Here is a 19,895-nt window from a genome sequence, read left to right on the forward strand (position 1 = left end):
TGAGGAGGAGGAGGGGGGCTTGTCTCATGTAGGGGAAGGTAGGACTGGAGGGGGATAGTTCACAAGGAGGGCAAAGGCCCAGTTCCCCATCGAGCTGGGGCCGAGCCGCTTAGCGTTTGCAGGGCTGGCTAATAAGCATTTTCTCCTGGCCCTGTCTGAGCCTCTCCATGTGCCCAGGGATGTTACTGGCCAGGGAAAGTTGAGCAGCCCTGTACCCAGCATCAGCACATGGGAGATACCCTGTGCTGGGCACTGAGCATCCCACAGCTGAGATTGCTGCTCAGCTGGCGGGCAGTGGGCCTCACTTCCAGGGGTGTGTGGAGTGGGCTTTCACCCCTGGAGGGGCTGTGCCACCCCCGCCCATAGGCTGGTCCCCATTCAACTCACAAGGGCTGGGCCTGGGGTGGGGAGGCTGGGGGGAGATCTGAGAGGGAATCCCAGGCACACAGGACAGAGCCCTTTTGCAGTGATGGCTCTGCATGTAGTGGGTGAGAGTTGGGGCTGGATCCGCTATGTCCCAGCAGAGGGTTTGTGCTGCGGCCGTGTGTTAGAAGGGCCTCTTGGTGCTCAGCAGGCTGGGGGATCACAGCAAACACAGCCCTGGCCACTCAGCACTGCCACCAGAACACATGCCTCCACAGGCAGGGTGCTTCCCCGGGGGCTAGCGGTTAGAGCAGGGGGCTGGGAGCCAGGTCTGGGACGGAAGTTGGGTCTGCTGGTTAAAGCAGCATGGCCTGTAGGGGGAATTTGAGCCCCCAAAGTCCAGTCTGTCCAAGAGCTCTGGGCCTGTGAAGGTTTAGCATGGAAAGCTGTTGTAGCCCAGCCAAACCTGCTCTAACGCACCCCCTCCCCTTAGTTCCCAGCTCAACACAGGAAGCTCCCAGCCAAGTAAATGGTTAGGAACGTTCCACTGGCAGAGAGCCCAGGCCGCCCTATCCCCTGTGCCCCAAGCCCTGCGTCCTCCCCAAAGGACCCACCTTGATCAGCACTGGCCTCTGCGGGGACACAGCTCTCCAGGGCAGGGTCTGGCTTCTTGTTCTTTCTGGGCAGCACTTAGCACAGTGGGGTCCAGATGTTACTGTAATGCATATAACAAATCTCAGTAACAACAGGCATTGCCATGGGGGAATCCCACCAGGCACCAACAGCAGCCAGCACCAGACTCTTCATTCTGGGCAGTGACACAAGAACCTGCCATAGCAGCATTTCTTCCCAACCCCCACCAGACAGAGGTTGGCTCATGCCCTCCTGGTTTATAACCCGTAGCCCTTTGGATCCCATCTAATGCGATGGAGACATTCACATTGCCTACATCAATGCATGATCCTCTGCTGAGCCCTCCTAAACCTTCATGATATCTAGTGGCAGTGAGTTCCACTGGCTAATTGCACATTGTATAAAGGAGGAGTTCCTTTTAATGGTATTAGATTCTCCACCTTTGCCCAGTGCTGCTAGTATCACCTTGTTCTTGTATTATAAGAGAGGGGGAGAGCTGGGCCCCATCCCAATCACTATTTTCTACACCTCTCTAAATAGTCCCAGGCGCTGTCCAAGCATTTGATTGTTCTTGGAGCCCCCATCCCTTCTGTGCCTTCTCTCTGAGTTGGGGAGCCCTGGCTTTACGGGCTGTAGGGCTGTTTTCTACTGCATCTGCTCAGTTGCACCATTCCAGCACTCAGGCCTATCTGTCCTGAGTCTCCCCAGCCTGTGCTGCTTGCTCACGCCTGGGTTCCGGGGGCGAGGGTGTGTTGGGCTGGCCTCCTACCCGCCAGCCGAGCCCTGGGGTCTGAGGGGATAAGGTCATCTCCAGGCCGTGGTGCCCAGGTGCTGATTTCCTGCTCTTGCCCTGCAGGGCTCAGCCCGGCCCCCGGCAAAGCCCTGAGCCCGGTGCTCACATGTCGGGTGTGCGGTGACACCAGCAGCGGGAAGCACTACGGCATCTACGCTTGCAACGGCTGCAGCGGCTTCTTCAAGCGGAGCGTGAGGCGGAAGCTCATTTACAGGTGAGAGGAGAGTGCTGCCTCCTGGACTCACAGGGCCAGGGGGAGGCAATGCCAGCTCTGCCAGGCCCCTCCCCTACTGGCTCTAGGGCTGCCCTTGCCTGGGCCTTGGCACCCGGGGGCAGGAGTCTAAGAGCCTGTGAGGGTGGGCTGGTCCTTCTGAGCCCTGGCACAGGAGGTTCAGGGACCTGCAGCCAGCCAACCCCTAAGCCCCATGTGGCCACAGGCAAAGGCGCCCTGGTCTCTGTGTGGGGTACACACCAGCATCCCCCGACATCGCAGCAGGAGGTGGTGTTGGGCGCCCGTCCCAGGAGACACCCCCCTCTCACCCCCTTTGCAAACATCTCCGTGTTCAGTCCTGGCCTGATGGCCCTGGAGCCAACCAAGGCAGAGCCAGCTCCCCCCACCCACCAGCCCTGCCCAGGTCCATCTCCATGGCTCCCCAGACCGATGCTGCCATGTGAGCACTGCCCAAGGCCCAGCCACTTCACACCAGCCAGCAGTGAGCCCACAGAGGGGCTGTGCCATGGCCGCAGAGCCAGGACTGTACTGGAGCCGTCTCCACCCCTCCCTCCAGGAGACAAGGCTCAGACTGGCATGGGGAGAAGGACCAGGCCCGTGCTGGGTTGGCGGATGGCAGGTCATTCCCCTCCTGGCCAGCGCAGTACAGACCATGTGCTCTAGGCCCTGTGCCAGGCTGGCACCTCTCTGCCAGGACTCCGACAGGAAACCACAAACCGCAGCCAGCAGGTGGGTCAGCCACAGGGCCCATTAGTGTCCTGGCTGGCCCCCACTGCGCCCTTGGTCACCCTCTGGTGCCCCACGGAGCCCTGTAGCACAGCTCTGGGACAGGACTGATGGGAAGGTCTTCAGCAGCAGGGTCCAGCAGCGACTGATGGAGCCAGCCCCCCCCGCCACCGACAAGTGAGTCCTGCTGAGCCCCCTGCCCAGCCAGCCTATGAGGCAGGTAGTGCAAGGATGCTGGGCTGTTGGGGGAGGCACCGCAGGGCTGCAGAGGGCCCACCCATGGGGCCATTGGGCAAGTGGGGGATCACTGCTAAGCTGGGGAGTAGGAGTGGGCCAGCACTGTAGGGCTGTTGCACTGGGGGGCGGGCGCTGGGGGAAAGGCACAGTGGGGCTGTTGGGCTGAGGGTGGTGGGCACTGTGGGACTCCTGGTAGGTTATGGTGCAGTCCCCAGCCATGGGTTTGACTCCAGGGTGTCAGCGCCTTGTCCTGGCTAGTCAGTTAGTTATGGGGCAGATGCAGCATCCTGGACTGGGGAAAACACCTCGTCCCCCAGGTGCCACGCCAGGAGGGCTGACATAACTGGGCCTGCATTCGTCTGCCCTTCAGGTGCCAGGCTGGGACGGGGATGTGCCCCGTGGACAAAGCCCACAGGAACCAATGCCAGGCCTGCAGACTGAAGAAGTGCCTGCAAGCAGGCATGAACAAGGATGGTGAGTGCAGGGGGGTGCCAGAAGGTGCAGGACTGGGGAGGCCACACCTGCAGCCCTTCGACTGTGAGAGCTTCTGGGTAGCGGCCTGGGGCTGTGGCTCTCTAGGCAGTACCAGGTGCCCACAGTGTGGATGCTGGGCAGAGAGATGCTCAGGACAGGTGGAGAGGCTGCTGGCCAGAGCACACAGCTAGGTGACAGGGCCAGCCCCTAGCCTTGCCGTGACTAGGTCCCCACGGCACATAGTACCAGGGCTGCCAGGTTCCAGATGAAGGGGTGGGACGGTGTTTGCCACCCTCAGCTAGAAGGAGGGGGCAGAGAGTCAGTGTCCATCTCGCTACACAACCATGTTGCAGGGAGGCTGGGGGCAGCTGCTCAGGGGGCAGACAGGGTCTGGTGCTGTTTGCTGCGCATGTCAGTGCTCAGACCCTCTACCCCTAACCAGGGCCGTCCTTAGGATTTATGGGGGCCTAAGCAGTATTATTAAACTGGTGCCCCTATGCCAGATGGCAGCCCAAGCTCACAGCCTGGTGGGGGAGGAGGAGGAGGGATGAGACAGCAAAGGATAATGAGATGCCCAGCCTGCCTCATGGTGTTGGAGAGTCACAGTTCCCCGCAGAGACTCCCATACCCTCTCCCTCATGCAGAATGGACATGAAGAAAGTACCTAATTAAAACCACTAAAAACTGGGAATAAAAAATGTCAATCACAGGTTTTTTGATATGCCCTGAAGTTTGTCAGAGATTTATTTGCAAAAACTTCGTAGTAAGGGTGAGTCAGCTGTCCTGCTGAATACAACATTACATATAATGGAATACATGATGCAGCTCTTCTCTGTTTTACATTTTCTTAATCAGTATTTCTAAGCTGAATTTATATTTTAAATGTACTCAAACCTTAAGCCAGCATTCCAGATTACTACATATTTAACTCACTGAAACAAAGACATTATTTTAAATTAATCAGAGAGGTTTAGTGTGTTCATAACAATGTTCATTGCTTTTAGAAAAAGGGAACAGTAATTTACTTTGTGTGATCTCCATAACAAGAGACATGGTTATGAAATTTCACCAACTTTAAAAAAATATGTTTCCAAAGATTTTAGGTATAACAAGGATTTTATGTCTTACTAAGGTACTGATTTTGCTGGAGGGTTCTTTTAAAACTAGTTCATCGGATAGTCAGAAGTAAAGAAAGGGAAACTCTTTGTCCAGCTATCTGGAAGGGAAGGACTGTTGTCCCTTTAAGGGCTCTCTTCAGTGGGGAGTGGGGGGAGAGGTGGTGAAGGGATGGACAGAAAGGACAGGAAGACTTGGAAGCACTTTTTTTTTAACTATAGTAATTAAAATGTGTATTTTAGATAAGGGAGGTCTTTTGAAGGATTTATTTAAAAAACTATATATCTGAAGATCCACGCATTTAAGGCTAAAGATGATTGTGCATCTAAAACTCTATGCAAGCATTTTTTAGAAATGTGATTTTATAATCTTCACCAGCTCACTAATGAAATATTTTTAAAGCAAATTTTAAACTAAGGTCCTGTAGACTGACATGTTCTGTGTAAATATTACATTAATGCACAACTGTTTTTGTCAGTAAAGTCAGAAATTGACAGTATAAAAATTTATTTGGGCATAAGCTTTCGTGGACATCTGATGAAATGGGTTCTAGCCCACAAAAGCTTATGCCCAAATAATTTGTTAGTCTCTGAGGTGCCACAAGGACTTTTCCTTGTTTTTGCTGATACAGACTAACAGGACTACCACTCTGAAACTTGTCAGTATATACCTTGGGGTTGGCAAATGCCTGTTAAATGGCTTTATTACCCCTTGAATGTCTCTTTAACAGTTTCAATTGTGTCCTAATAGGTCTGGCAGGCTGGAGGTTTTTTCACTTTTAACTACTAGATTCCCTCCCAAGGAAGACTCACCAGGCTAGAGCAGCCATCTGTGGGAGCCTGCAGGAAGGGTCAGAACAGGGATAGGAAAACAAGAGAGTGGACACTAAGACCCAGTGGTGCCCCAAATTTTCAGGTGCCCTACGCAGCTGCCTATTTTGCCTATGCCTAAGGATGGCCCTGCCCCTAACCATCCTGTTCTGCATCCCCAGCCGTGCAGAACGAGCGCCAGCCCCGCAGCACTGCCCAGGTCAGACTCGACAGCATCCCGCTGGACACAAGCCTCAAGCCTGCACACCTGGCCATCACGCGAGAGGCCCCTCCGCCACCTTGCCCCACCCTGCCGAGCCTCAGGGGCCCCAGCTCCTCTGTGCCAGGCACCCTGGGACCTCGGGTGCCCACTCCTCCGAGTAACCACCGCTTCATGGCCAGCCTGATGACAGCTGAGACCTGCGCCAAGCTGGAGCCCGAGGACGGTGGGTTGCTGGGCGCAGGGTGGGAAGGGAGGCTGTGGCAATACGCATGCCAGCCTGGGGCATCGGCAATGACAAGTGGCACAGACCCAGCTTAGGCAGTGGGTGAGCTCTTTCCCAGTGCACGGCACCAGCAGCATCAACTCCATGTCCCTGCCTGGGCCTGGGGCTGTGCTCCTTGCCATGCCAGAGCCCTGAGCCCTTTCGCTTGGTTCCCCAGCCCTTGGGATTCACAGAGCAGCCCCAGCAGCACTGGAGTTCACAGTGCTGCCTGACCTCAGCTGTGGAGCTGGCCCCTCTGGCTGCTGTCAGACTGCAGCTGCCTCCAGGGAAAATGGCCTGTCCCTACTAAGGGCCACACAGGCCTTGTCACCACCACACAAACCTCTCCTATACAGGGCCATTCTTAGGATTTATGGGGCCCTACGCAGTGTTATTAAACTGGTGCCCCTATGCCGGATGGCAGCCCAAGCTCACAGCCTGGTGAGGGAGGGGGAGGAGGGACGAGACAGCAAAGGATAATGAGATGCCCGGCCTGCCTCATGGTGGCAGAGAATCACAGTTCCCCGCAGAGACTCCCATACCCTCTCCCTCATGCAGAATGGACATGAAGAAAGTACCTAATTAAAAGCAGTAAAATTTGGGAATAAAAAATGTCAATCACAGGTTTTTTGATATGCCCTGAAGTTTGTCAGAGATTTATTTGCAAAAACTTCATAGTAAGGGTGAGTCAGCTGTCCTGCTGAATACAACATTACATATAATGGAATACATGATGCAGCTTTTCTGTTTTACATTTTCTTAATCAGTATTTCTAAGCTGAATTTATATTTTAAATGTACTCAAACCTTAAGCCAGCATTCCAGATTACTACATATTTAACTCACTGAAACAAAGACATTATTTTAAATTAATCAGAGAGGTTTAGTGTGTTCATAACAATGTTCATTGCTTTTAGAAAAAGGGAACAGTAATTTACTTTGTGTGATCTCCATAACAAGAGACATGGTTATGAAATTTCACCAACTTTAAAAAAATATGTTTCCAAAGATTTTAGGTATAACAAGGATTTTATGTCTTACTAAGGTACTGATTTTGCTGGAGGGTTCTTTTAAAACTAGTTCATCGGATAGTCAGAAGTAAAGAAAGGGAAACTCTTTGTCCAGCTATCTGGAAGGGAAGGACTGTTGTCCCTTTAAGGGCTCTCTTCAGTGGGGAGTGGGGGGAGAGGTGGTGAAGGGATGGACAGAAAGGACAGGAAGACTTGGAAGCACTTTTTTTTTTAACTATAGTAATTAAAATGTGTATTTTAGATAAGGGAGGTCTTTTGAAGGATTTATTTAAAAAACTCTATGTCTGAAGATCCACGCATTTAAGGCTAAAGATGATTGTGCATCTAAAACTCTATGCAAGCATTTTTTAGAAATGTGATTTTATAATCTTCACCAGCTCACTAATGAAATATTTTTAAAGCAAATTTTAAACTAAGGTCCTGTAGACTGACATGTTCTGTGTAAATATTACATTAATGCACAACTGTTTTTGTCAGTAAAGTCAGAAACTGACAGTATAAAAATTTATTTGGGCATAAGCTTTCGTGGACAGCTGATGAAATGGATTCTAGCCCACAAAAGCTTATGCCCAAATAATTTGTTAGTCTCTGAGGTGCCACAAGGACTCAGTCTGTATCAGCAAAAACAAGGACAACAGGACTACCACTCAGAAACCTGTCAGTATATACCTTGGGGTTGGCAAATGCCTGTTAAATGGCTTTATTACCCCTTGAATGTCTCTTTAACAGTTTCAATGTTGTGCTAATAGGTCTGGCAAGCTGGAGGTTTTTTCACTTTTAACTACTAGATTCCCTCCCAAGGAAGACTCACCAGGCTAGAGCAGCCATCTGTGGGAGCCTGCAGGAAGGGTCAGAACACGGATAGGAAAACAACAGAGTGGACACTAAGACCCAGTGGTGCCCCAAATTTTCAGGTGCCCTATGCAGCTGCCTATGTTGCCTGTGCCTAAGGACGGCCCTGCTCCTATAGAACGCAGGGCAGCCTTCTGTGCAAACCCAGGCTGCCTCCGCACGAGGAGTGTGCACCAGCCACTGACGTCCCTGAGTGGATGAGTCTTCAGTGGAGCTTCCCTCTGCCTGTGAAGGTCCTGCGGTATGCCTCAGACACTATCAGCAATCAGCTGCCCTGCTGCTCCTGCCCCTGCTGGTACCAAACTGCTTCCCTGCCTGCAGTGCTTAATTTGTAATGAAAGGGGTGCTGGGGGCCCTGAACTGCCAGGCCCACAGATGGTGGGGCCCTGAACTGCCAGGCCCACAGGTGCCAGGGGGAATCAGCCCTGGCTGGCACAAATATCTTTCTGCCTTGTGCTCACCCTTTGCTCCCTGAGCAGCTCGGACCAGGAGAGGTGCCGTATCTCACAGCTTGGGCTCCCGCTGTCTCAGATTCTTGGGCTAGGGACCGATGCTGCCTTGGGAGGGCTGCAGAGCCTGGCTAATGGGCAAACAGAAATCAGGGAAACCTAGCTAATGTTAGAGGGATTTGGGGGGGAAAATAGGTTGGTTCCCCCCCCCCACAAATTTGGCCTGTCCATGTCCCCACCCATAAGCAGCAAGACTCAGACCAGCCCTGGTTTGGTCCCTGAAGTAGCTGGGGCAGTTTCTGTGAGTGCTGCTGCTGTCAGTGACCCAGCTGTAATCCTCCCTCCAGCCGACGAGAACATCGACGTGACGGGTAACGAGCCTGAGAGGACCTCGACTGAGTACCCGATGTCCCCCTACCCATCCGCCAGCCCTGAGGGTGTCTATGAAACTTCCGCCCGCCTCCTCTTCATGGCGGTAAAATGGGCAAAAAACCTGCCTGTCTTTGCCAATCTGCCCTTCAGGGACCAGGTGAGCCGGGATCTGGACTAACTGGGTTGCCGTTTAGTAGCCTCTGGGCTGGTGTGATGCACATTGGTGAGGCGACCCCAGGACCAGACAGCAGGGCTCTGACTAGGCAGCAGACAACACAGCTCTGGGCGTGCCCCTTCCCGAGCGCTTTGCAAACAGTGATGAACTCACCTCCCACCCTTCAATCATCATCCCAGATCGCAGGCCCAAAGAGGGAAGTGATTTGTCTCAGTCCCAGTCCTGCCACGTGAGCTAAGTGTTCATAGAATCTAGTCCCTGTGCAAATTACGCAAGGTTTGGTTTGGAGACACCTCAGCTGGCTTAGCAGTTAGCACCATGGCAAACACCCTTAAAAACCCTTTGTAACCTTTTGTTAAAGATACAGCAAAGATGGGAAAACAGCAAAAGCCTTTGAAATGTAAAGTGTTAAGGAAGGCTTTCATGTGAACAACAGCCTTTGTTGCCTTTCCCTTCCGCTGGAGAGTATTTTTTAAAAGGACCCGATCTCTTCCCCCTCGCTCCCCACAGCCCACTCATGCCCTGTTCACAGCTGAGCTCACAGCTGGGGCAAAGTTGTAGGCCCAGTTATCACAACAGAATCCAGGTCTTCTGATGTCTCCTCCTGAACCATAGCCGCCAGGAATGGCCGGCGAGATCAGATGTGTTTGGAGCATACTGGTGGCTTTCACTTTGTGATGAGTCTACTGTGTGGCTGGGAACACAAGAGGGTTTGGCTACACTTGCAGCTGTACAGCGCTGGGCGTTAAAGCTGTCTTCGTACAGCTGTGTAGGGAAAGCACTGCAGTCTGGCCACACTGACAGCTACCAGTGCTGCAGTGTGGCCACATTTGCTGCGGTGCTGGGAGTGGTGCATTATGGGCAGCTATCCCAGCATTCAAGTGGCTGCAACATGCTTTTCAAAAGAGAGGGGTGGGGTGGAGTGTGACAGGGAGCATGGGGGAGACAGAGAGAGTGGATTTTTGGAGCCGACACTGTGTCAGCTCCCTGCCTGGCAAGTTCCGACCCCCTCCCCCACCCCCTCTCATTCACTCTTACATGCAAATAGCCTTCAGACCAGATAAGCAGCTGCTCTGATGGACTCCCCCCTCCCGTGCTGTTTCTTTCCTCAAGCAAACACTAGCTGGGGACATTCCCTGCCTGCCTCTGCTCAAGCAAACACTTGCTGTGTTTGTTTTTTAGATAAGCAGCTCCGGGAGCCCCGAGTCCACAACAAAACAAAGAGAGTTCTTTAGTTAAAAGCGTTATGGGAAAATTCCGGAGGTCAGTTACAGCGTAGTAAGATTAATCACTGTTTATACTGGCACTCCAGTGCTGCAGCACCAGCGCTGTTCCCTTTATTCCTCTCGTCCATGTGGAATACAAGCAGCGCTGTAGGCAGGGAGATACAGCGCTGTATGTGCCTTGCCAGTGTGGACAGGGAGTAAGTTGCAGCGCTGTAAAGCTACCACCAGCCCTGCAACTCTCCAGTGTAGCCAAGGCCAGAGTTTAGGGGGCAGCGGGCCCTGGTGGAGCAGTGCTGTGGTGAGACCATGTGTGAGGTGGTCATGGGCGACTTGGCCAGTAGCACTCAGACCAAAAGGCAGGCCCACGGTGGTAGTTGCTACTGCTGTGCAGCTCATTTTCAGAACCTTTGGGAGATGACACGTAAAAAGCAGGGCTGGTGCAACCACTAGGCGAACCAGGCAGTTGCCTACGGCACCAAGTGGTTGGGGGGTGCCAAAAAGCGGTGCCCTGGCTCAGCAGGGAGGAGCCGCCTTCCGGAGGCACCGGAGAGCCAGAGCATCGGTTTGTGGGGGCGGCGAACCCCAGCCATGGAGGAGCCGGCATGGTGCAGGGGGGGCAGCTGCACCACAAAGGCAGTGGCACCGCTAGAAGGGATCAGCCGCGTCCCCCGCCCCTCCTGCCCAAGCTGCAGCTCGGCACCCCCCATCGGGGGCTCCTGCAGACTGCAGTAGATGCATGAGGGCGGCAGCCCCCCATGTGCCCCCCAGCTTGTGCTTTGGCTCTGTGGCTCTCAGGCATGTGAGCCGCCACTGGGGTGTGGGGCCTGGAGCCTGCTCTGGGTGGTGTGTGCACAGGGGCCGCCACCTGCATTCATCTGCTGCAGCCTGCAGGAGCCCCTGGGGGTGTGTGTGCTGGGCTGCAGCCTGGGGTGGGGGTGGGGGCGCAAAGCTGCTCCCCACTAGTGGCACTGCCACCTTCGCAGGGCTGCTGCAGCAGCCCAAGCCCAAGAAAGCCACTGAGTGGACTCGGGGCGGGGGCTGGCGGGGTAGGATGGGCTGGGCTTGCGGGGGGGATGTGCATCCTCCAGGGGAGTTCAGGTGGTGGGGAGCAGGGGAACCTGGTCTGAGGAGCAGCCCCTGGCCATGGCTGGCTGCTGGGGTCTATAAAGGCTCATTGCCCCTCAATGAAAAGATGTGCAGGGGGGCGCACAAAGTGGAAGTTTCGCCTTAGGCGCAAAATATCCTTGCACTGGCCCTGATAAAAGGGGATGTAATGTCTGTATTACGGGAGCAGCTACAGCCCCTAATCAGGCCTCAAGGCCCCAATGTGCTAGGTGCTGTACGTACATGTACACCTACACCTGCCTACACCTGTACACCCGCCTATACATACACATACACGGCCCCGTCCCATAGCTCACATGTTCCTTCCTCTTGCGCCTTGGCAGGTGATTTTGCTGGAGGAAGCCTGGAGCGAGCTGTTCCTGCTCTGCGCCATCCAATGGTCCATGCCCTTGGAAAGCTGCCCGCTGCTCTCTGTGCCTGAGCTCTCCCCCAACATCCACGGGAAACTGGTGTCTGCCAGTGTGGACATCCGTATCCTGCAGGAAACTATCAATCGCTTCAAGTCCCTGACCATAGACCCCACAGAGTTCGCGTGCATGAAGGCCATTGTGCTCTTCAAACCAGGTGAGCCCAGTTGGTGCTGCAGGACAGTGGTTAGGGACAGCCGTGAGGCAGGAGGCCTCGCTCTCACATCTCTGCCAATGCCCCTCAGTCCAGACCTGCAGCCCCTGCCCCCCTCCACGTCTCAGCTCTACTGTCCCCCCACCTCCGGAGCTCTGCCAACATCCCTCAGTCTGGACCTGAAGCCCCTGCCCCCCAGTATTCCAGCCCTATCCTCCCACCACCCCTGCAGCTCTGCCAATGCCCATCAGTCCCATTCTGCAGCCCCCGCCTCTCTAGTATCCCAGCTCCTTCCTGCCCAGCCCAGGGCGAGGTGGCCATTTGAGCCATTGGGACTTTGGAGAAGCAGACTCCAGCCCTGGAGACACCAGTTATATCTGTCCAGGGCCAGCACAGCATCTTCGGGTCCCTCCTGGTCTGTATGAATCCCATCATGGAGCCCAAAGATTCAGACAGAGAGATGCTCGCACTGCAAGTCCCCCACAAACTGCCAGCAGTGAGACTCTGAGATCTAGCCAGTGGTGGGAGCGTGACCTGGGAGGGGACTGGGCAGCAGTGGCTGAGGAGGTTGGGCGCAGGATCTTTGCACCCTTGCTCAGTGAGCTCCTGGGAACTCTATGCCCCTCCCTCTGTGGCTGTCATTCACAATGGCTCCCTGGCCACCTGGTGAGGCCTGTGACCCCCATGTGGCTCTGTAGAGGCGGCGTTCTGGACGATTTCACTGTGGTCATGGACAGAGCCTGGCCGGCTGCCTTCCTCTCCAACCTCACAGGATGCTAAACTGCAGGGCCGACGAGGGTGGGGGAGCCAGTACAAATTACTGGGGCCCTGTGGTCCAGAAGGGGGCCAGGGGCCTGGCATCCCCGGCCCTGTTTAGCCGGTCCGCCCTTGCTGGGGGGCCTGACACTTTTTTTCACCAGGGCCTCAACTTGCTCTCGGTGGCCCTGCTAAACTGGCTGCCAGGCCTGGGACCTTCCCACATGCTTCCTGCTTGCTCGGACTGGAGGCAATCCGGGGAACGTGTTGCCCAGGAGACCAGCCTATGCCCTGGGAGCCGGCTCACATGCAGTGTGTGCTGCTCCCTCACAACAGCGGCTTCCCAATATTTAGTTTGGAAACAGGAGGGAGGATGGTCTGAGCCATTTACCTTTCTCCTGCAGTGCCAGGAAACAGATCAGTTCTGTGTCATTTATAATCTCTGAGCCCTACCTCCTTTGGCATTGCCGGCACACACTGCTGCTGTGCCCAGAACCCCAGTTACCTAGGGCTGCCAACTTTCTACTCGCACAAAACTGAACACCCTTACCCCGCCCCTCCTCCCAGGCCCTGCCCCCACTCACTCCATGCCCCCTCCCTCTGTCGCTCCTCTCCCCACCCTCACTCACTCGCTCATTTTCCCCAGGCTGGCTCAGGGGGTTGGGATGTGGGAGGAGGCAAGGGCTCCAGCTGGGGGTGTGGCCAGAAATGAGTTCAGGGTGTAGGAGGGGGCTCCTGGCTGAGGCAGTGAGATGCTATAGGAGGTGAGGGCTCCAGGCTGCAAGGTGGAGCCAAGGGATTCAAAGTATGGGAGGGGGCTCTAGGCTGAGGCAGGGGGTCAGGGTGTGGGATGGGGTACAGGCTCTGGGCTGGGGGTGTGAGTTCTGAGGTGGGGCCAGAAATGAGGGGTTCAGGGTGCAGGAGGGGGCTTTGGGCTAGGCCAGGGGTGAGGGCTCTGGTGTGGGGCCAGGATAGGGATTTGGTGTGTTAAAGGGAGCTCCCGGCTAGGGCTGAGGGATTCGCACTGCAGGAAGGGGCTCTGGGCAGGGGTGTGTGTGGGCGGTGAGGGCTCCAGCTGGGGTGAAGACTCTGGGGTGGGGCTGGGGATGAGGATTCTGGGGTGCAGGAGGGTGCTCCGGGCTGGGACTGAGGCATTCAGAGGGTGGGAGGGGGATCAGGGCTGGGGCAGGGAGTCAGGGTGCAGGCTCTGGGCAGTGCTTATCTCAAGCAGCTCCAGGAAGCAATGGCATGTCCTCCCTACAGCTCCTATGCGGAGGCACAGCCAGACAGTTCCAGGCCAATGGGAGCTGTGGAGCCAGCACTTGGGGCAGGGGCAGCACACAGAGCCCCCGGCTGCCCTTACGCCTAGGAGCTGGAGAGGAAACATGCTGCTGCTTCTGGGAGCCGCAGGGAGCCTGCCTTAGCCTTGCTGTGCTGTCGACTGGACTTTTAACAGCCCGGGCAGCAGTGCTGACTGGAGCTGCCAGGGTCTCTTTTCAACCAGGCGTTCCGCTTGAAAACCGGACACCTGGCAACCCTATCTCCTTCTGAGCAGCCATCCCTAGCTACTGGGAGTTAATACACAAGGGTTCATCCATGTTGCCCAAGCCACGTCCACATGGTTTCTGAAGATGATCGGATTTCTCTCACCGTATTAACGATGGTTCCAGTGTTAATGTCGTCAGCAAATGTCCTTCCCTAGAGGATACAGCCCTGTGAATTGATTAAAAACAAACCCAACACCCTAGCTGTATAGCTCACACCCACCGTTACATTCAGCATCCCAGGCCAGAGTTGACACCCCAGCTTAGCTACCCAACCTCTCCCCTCCCACTGTGTATGAAGTTGTGTTCGTCTGGGGAGCAACCGTGGGGTACGAAGGGGGGCAGACAGGAGATGCTAAAGCACCTGTCCCAGAGCAAGAGGGTGTCGGGTCCCATGACCTGCGAACCATCTCAAACAACAGCAGAGGCCCTGCCCTCAGTCCCCGCCCACCCAGGCTCCCCCCAGGGAGTGTCACTGGAATACCAGACTCACACTCAGAGCCGAGCCAGGCACAATTACAGCTCAGCTGAGCTGGTTCAACCTGTGATCCAATCTGACGGGCACGCCCTCACCAGCTCCATCTGTGCTGAGGGGCTCCTGGGAAGTGAGGTGGGCCCAGGCTTTGCTCCTTGGTGGTGGGACCCGCTGGCTCCCCCACAGTACGGGAATTGTGTGCGCTCCTGCTGTGCACGAGGAGCCTCTCTCAGTGCAGGTGCCACAGAACAGCCCTGATCTTGTTACAGAGACACGGGGCCTGAAAGATCCAGAGCAGGTGGAGAACTTGCAAGATCAGTCGCAGGTGATGCTGGACCAACACAACCGGACACACTACCCTAGCCAGACTGTCAGGTAACAGGACTCACACTGCAGACGTGCCACTGACCACGCAGCACCCTTCGCTGCTGGCTTCTTGCCAGCGCCTGTCTCACTCCTTGCCTTCCTGCCTCTCCTCCCTTTTGAGCTAACAAATGCCACCCCCCCCAGGCAAGTCCGTTAGAAATCACTCTTCTCCCTACTGCACAAGCTAGTCTCCATGATGCTGAAGCCCTCAGTTTGCCTTGTGCTGCTCTAGAGCTGGGGCAGGGCTGAGCTGTCCATCCTTCCTTTAGCAGCCTTTCCTGCCTAGGCAGAATGCTAAAGCACAGGTGGATTCATCCTGTTGGGCTGACGCCCTCTGCTGGGGGAGCGGAGAGCGTCACCTCCTTTAGGGATTGGGTGCTGGGTGACTCAGCTTTGTGGGATTCTCCCCTCCACATCGAGGCATCCTGGGCTCTGCACCTGCCTACAGCTCATCCCCGCTCTGCTGTCCACTGCTCCTTTGAGGTCTTCTCTGTCATGCAATGCCACCCACCATCCTCCTTCCTGTGCACCAAGCATCCCCTCTTCTCTCTTCACATCCTCTCGCAAAGGGGGATGTTCCTTTTTCCTAGTAGCCCCATCTCCATCTGAGGGCTTCCTGCACTCACATCCCATGGTTATTTACAACAAAAACCCCAAACATGCAGAAGGTGAAACCTAAACGTGTGCCAACTTCTATGGGCTGGAAGGCCTCTTCCACCAATCCCTTCTGGCCCTCCCCCATGATGGAATCTGTCCTAGATTGATTGTGAGCTTATCAAGGCAGGACTTGCTCTTTTCTGTGTCTTTAGCACCATGGATGCACAAACAGCTCCTCTCTTGAGCTGTTCCCCTCACTCAGGCTTGTACCTACTGAGTCTCATTCCTCCTCTGGAGTGAAGCCATCAAGGGCAGGCAGCCACGGCATGAAACAGATGACAGCATCACTGAGCTGCTGGATTGAGCATAGGCCAATTGTGTCACTGCTTTAGAACAGTGGCTACATGGTGGCTCCTCCAGGCATGGCTGGGAAGATCTGGCAGGAGCCTAGAGTCAATTCATCCTTGTGAAGAGCATAAAACATTGTAGTGGTAGGTCCCTACTTTCCAGCCTGAACCTTACCATTACACTCAACAGCCCAGTGGTAGGTAGGTTGGCAAATTGCTCTGTGTTTTCCAGGACACTTGGCCACACATGCTTTGATGGCCCAAGCACATTATCCCAAAGGGAAATTTGATGGGAATAAATCAAGGGGAAACCACCCGTGTCAGAACATTTTCGCTCTCTGCAAGCTTTGTTTGGGCAGCACCTCTCGCCAGGGAATTACTGACTCATTGTGATATTGTTAGCCTTTTTACCTCTGATACAGCAGGGTAAAATCCTCCTTGAGACTCTCCTTCTACTTAATAGCTAACCAAACCCACACTGACACTTCTATGCTTTCCTCCAGGTTTGGGAAACTGCTCCTGCTCCTTCCCTCCTTGAGGTTTATTTCCTCAGACCGGATTGAGATCCTCTTCTTCCGCAGAACTATCGGGAACACTCCCATGGAGAAGCTGCTCTGCGACATGTTCAAAAACTGACCTGTCCCTCTTGCGACCAGGGTCCCTTGATGTGGGTGTTGAGGGCTTCTGGAGCGGCACGAACACTGTAGTTCCAAGCACCTGGTTTCCAATGCACTGAGCCAAAGAGCAGGTGAAAGGAATGTGGAGATCCCACTCAGCCCTGAGTGAATTGTCCAAGTCAACTTCATATCTACAATCCCGACATAGTATGGCCCAGGATTAATCTCTGTTCCTATCAACATTCAGGTCATTGTAACCCATTGGGGGTTTCAGTCACTCCTGGGAAGCTCACACAGCAGATGCTCTGACTCAGAATTGAACAGAAGTTTACAAGCTCCATTAGTAGAACCACAAGAATCACCTGGTACCTACCTACTAAGATGAAACTAACGTTACATATGTGAAGAACACAGATGCATGGTGGAAAGCCAGGACACTGTACTAACACCACCACACCGAGGGTCGGCAAATGCAGCTCTTGATGCAAAGTGAGGCACAAACGTCAGCAAAATTAATGAAAAAAATGGAAGTCTGAAAGAGATCCAGGTTCAGAAGGTCTGGTCCTGGAAATCGTCACATGTCCTGCCATGGACTATGGCCCAGATGATGGCCTAGGAGGGTCAAGGAAAAGGTGACTGTCAGTTGGAGGGGGAAGAAATGAACTTGCCTTTGGTATTTGCTGAACCCTAAATAGGGGATAACCAGCAGCAGAACATCACCTGTGCAAGATGTGTTTTTAAGATTACTTTTTCACTGGGATTTCCTACCACACACCAGGTTCTAACAAGTGATCCGGACACTGACTTTAAGAAAGACTATGACGTTTAACACAGGATGCATGGTCTGTTGTCTTGAAACAATGCTATATAGGACCTTGCATCCTCTCAGACTAGGAACACTTGGTGATGGCAGAACATCTACTATTGCATTTGAACTGAGAAATGTAAGTAGAGTTCAGAGAAGTTGAAACACACCCTGGACGTTCTCATTTGAAACCCTAGTGGCAGCTAGGAGAGCACAGCTCAGAGTCCAAGACCTGGAGAGGCTGATGTGATCTCTGCTACTGTGTCTTCTGAACTGAAGAGCCTTTCTGTGCAGTAAAGGAGGAAGGCTGCTGATGCAGAAAAGCTGCACTGTGGGAGGCCATGACGTGGGTGTAATGACACATATCGCACTGCTGGGCCTTGAGTGTGTTCCGGCAGCATGACACCCTCTGAGCAGTGCTATCCAAGCAGTCAAATGGGATGCCATGTTCTGATAGAGGCAGGGTTTTGCAGTGCCTTGCAAGAGAAGTGAGCAATGGATGTTGTTCTCATGCAGGAAGGACAACTGTTAGAGGATCTGTTAGCATGTCAAGAATGCTTGATAGGTATATTTGCATGAGGAGAACTGTCGCCTGCATCAGTGTCATAGAATCCTCTCTTTGGAGACTATGGTGACACTCTATGTCCCAAGCATTCACTTGGCTGACAAATGCTGGGGTTCTGAGGTTAAAGAGTTAAAACTCTTATTGGTGAGCAGCAAAGGGAGCACCAAGGACAGTGTTGTCTCGGAAAGGCTATCGTGGCTTAGCCATGCTGATGTTGAGTCAATGTCCTTCAACTAAGAGGGGGTGTGTGCAGCAAGGGGAGCAGGGCAATTTTTTGCATAGTCCAGCTCCTTTGTAATTGTACAAACACACATTGTATTTCCGGAGTGCCTCTCTCGCCCTGCAACTGCCAGAGTGTGTGCTGTCCGCTGGTTTGATGTCACTAATAAAGTGTGCTCTTTGGAACTGTTCCGTTCTCTCTCAGTTTAGCCCTACTTCCTGTGTGCATCCCACTCACTTCCCCGGGCAAGAGCAGCCAGTCTATTCCTGACCTCACACTACTGGCTGAGACCCTTCCTCTTGCAGGTCAGTTGCATTGCAGCCTATTGCTTACCATGGCTCGAGGCAAGAACCCTTGAGGGTTTCTGGTGTGCTTAGCCCAGAGCAGTCCCCAAAGCTAGGGCTATAATGGCAGCATGCCACCGGCCACAGCTGAATGCAGAAAGAGGGCCCTCTTCGTTATCTGTATGTACATGAGAAGCTCATGAGATGCCAAATGAATAGTTCTGGAGATGGAACTCCTATTTATCCAGCCATCGGGTTCAGCAAGAAAAGCCTTCATACATGATCTGGTCAGTGGGCTTCAACCCTGACCTGGAGAGACCACCCACTTCTAGGAGGGAGAGGGGATGTTTGCTCACCTCGATCCTCAGTCTTAAGCCTTTCTACTGACACAGTCAATAGCAGAGCCAATTAGTGGTAACTGTGTAGTGGTTTTAGTGACATGGATACTGGACTGAGCTTACGAACTCATTCAACAAAGGGGATCCAACAGCCATACAACTTCAGGTCACTACCTACCACAGCTGAGTTTGGACCAGTAACTTAAAGATGAGCTGCTTTATTTTGCATTACCAAATCACAGAATCCTGACAGTGGGGACCAGAGGTCCCAGTGGACACTACTTCATCTGGACTCATGCAGCTAGGCCCATTGCAGCTACATTGCTTGGGATGGGAGGGTGGCTCAGCATGCTCACAACACTTCCAGCATGCAGTAAAACTTTCGTCATTTTTCTCTGTCCCCATAGGGGAACTGCTGGTGACTATCGGAAGCTGGGAATCATGGTCTTCTGACAACTTTATCCAGTGCTGGTAATTGTTGCACGATCACTTGTGACTAGTTCAACCACCATGCTGAAGGCAGACATGCTACTAAACCTGGAAGAAGGTTTCCCTCTCTTTCTCCCCCAGGATCATGAGTCCCAGCTCTCAGATCCAGGGGCATACCATTTCAGACAGGGAGCTCAAACTCTGCCCAGTCAAGGGATGCAATGGCAATTTGTCACCGAGTCTCTACTGTGCACAGCTGAAGCACACTGAGGCCACTCATGTCTTCAGTACACACTGGGGATTTGTGGAAACTCAGGTCTTAATAGTTGAGATCTGTCTCAGGGGCTGTATGCTGGGACCTTGCATAATGTCTTTAGAATGCATCTGGGCCACATTAGATTGAAGGCTGCTCTGGAGAAGCAAGCAGGACACACACACCCTGTTCCCGCTCCTCTGTCAAGTCTTAACTGTCTTACCTGGGTGCTACTCTTGGCTGTCCTCCTGATCCCTGCCAGTACTTGAAAGCCACAAACCAAAGGAAAGTGAATCTGGACAGGTTGAGAGCAATGTTCCCAAGTCATACAAACCACATCAATCACTGTCATTGTTTGCTTTTTAATAGCTTTGTTCTTTAATAAGCTAGGGGTTATTTGTTCATAAAGTTGGTTTTGTACAGCCATACAGTATATATTTAAGAAATATTACACAAATTGCACTTTATACATATGACGGCCTTGTTCCAGAAGGAAAAAAACAACATTAATTAAAAAAAAATAAAGAAAACCTAATGTCATGAAATTACAAAGTGCCAGCTGACTGCACTGTGGCATGCAATCTGGCTCTGTGGTAAGAGAAATCATTCTCCTTTATATATTCTTTTTTCCTAAACAGGTA

The 19,895-nt window shown here is 53.4% G+C and overlaps 1 protein-coding gene across 1 annotated transcript; it reads left to right on the plus strand.

Annotated features, from left to right (window-relative positions):
* The first annotated feature begins 3,358 nt into the window (after positions 1-3,358).
* NR2E3 (nuclear receptor subfamily 2 group E member 3) lies at positions 3,359-16,508 on the plus strand. Its single transcript, XM_032791125.1, has 7 exons — positions 3,359-3,458; positions 5,566-5,685; positions 5,731-5,829; positions 8,547-8,728; positions 11,421-11,661; positions 14,703-14,808; positions 16,247-16,508. The coding sequence occupies exons 1-7, from the start codon at positions 3,374-3,376 to the stop codon at positions 16,377-16,379; spliced, it is 966 nt and encodes a 321-aa protein (XP_032647016.1). The 5' UTR covers positions 3,359-3,373; the 3' UTR covers positions 16,380-16,508.
* Positions 16,509-19,895: the final 3,387 nt, after the last annotated feature.

This window comes from Chelonoidis abingdonii, chromosome 9 (genome assembly GCF_003597395.2).
Source record: "Chelonoidis abingdonii isolate Lonesome George chromosome 9, CheloAbing_2.0, whole genome shotgun sequence".
Classification (NCBI taxonomy): domain Eukaryota; kingdom Metazoa; phylum Chordata; order Testudines; family Testudinidae; genus Chelonoidis; species Chelonoidis abingdonii.

Bases quoted from the DNA above. Each gene is read 5' to 3' on its own strand.
- NR2E3 (XM_032791125.1), top strand. From the start codon at position 3,374: ATGTGCCCCGTGGACAAAGCCCACAGGAACCAATGCCAGGCCTGCAGA. The intron at 8,729-11,420 runs GTGAGCCGGGAT...GCGCCTTGGCAG, and splicing joins ATCTGCCCTTCAGGGACCAG to GTGATTTTGCTGGAGGAAGC. The intron at 11,662-14,702 runs GTGAGCCCAGTT...ATCTTGTTACAG, and splicing joins CATTGTGCTCTTCAAACCAG to AGACACGGGGCCTGAAAGAT.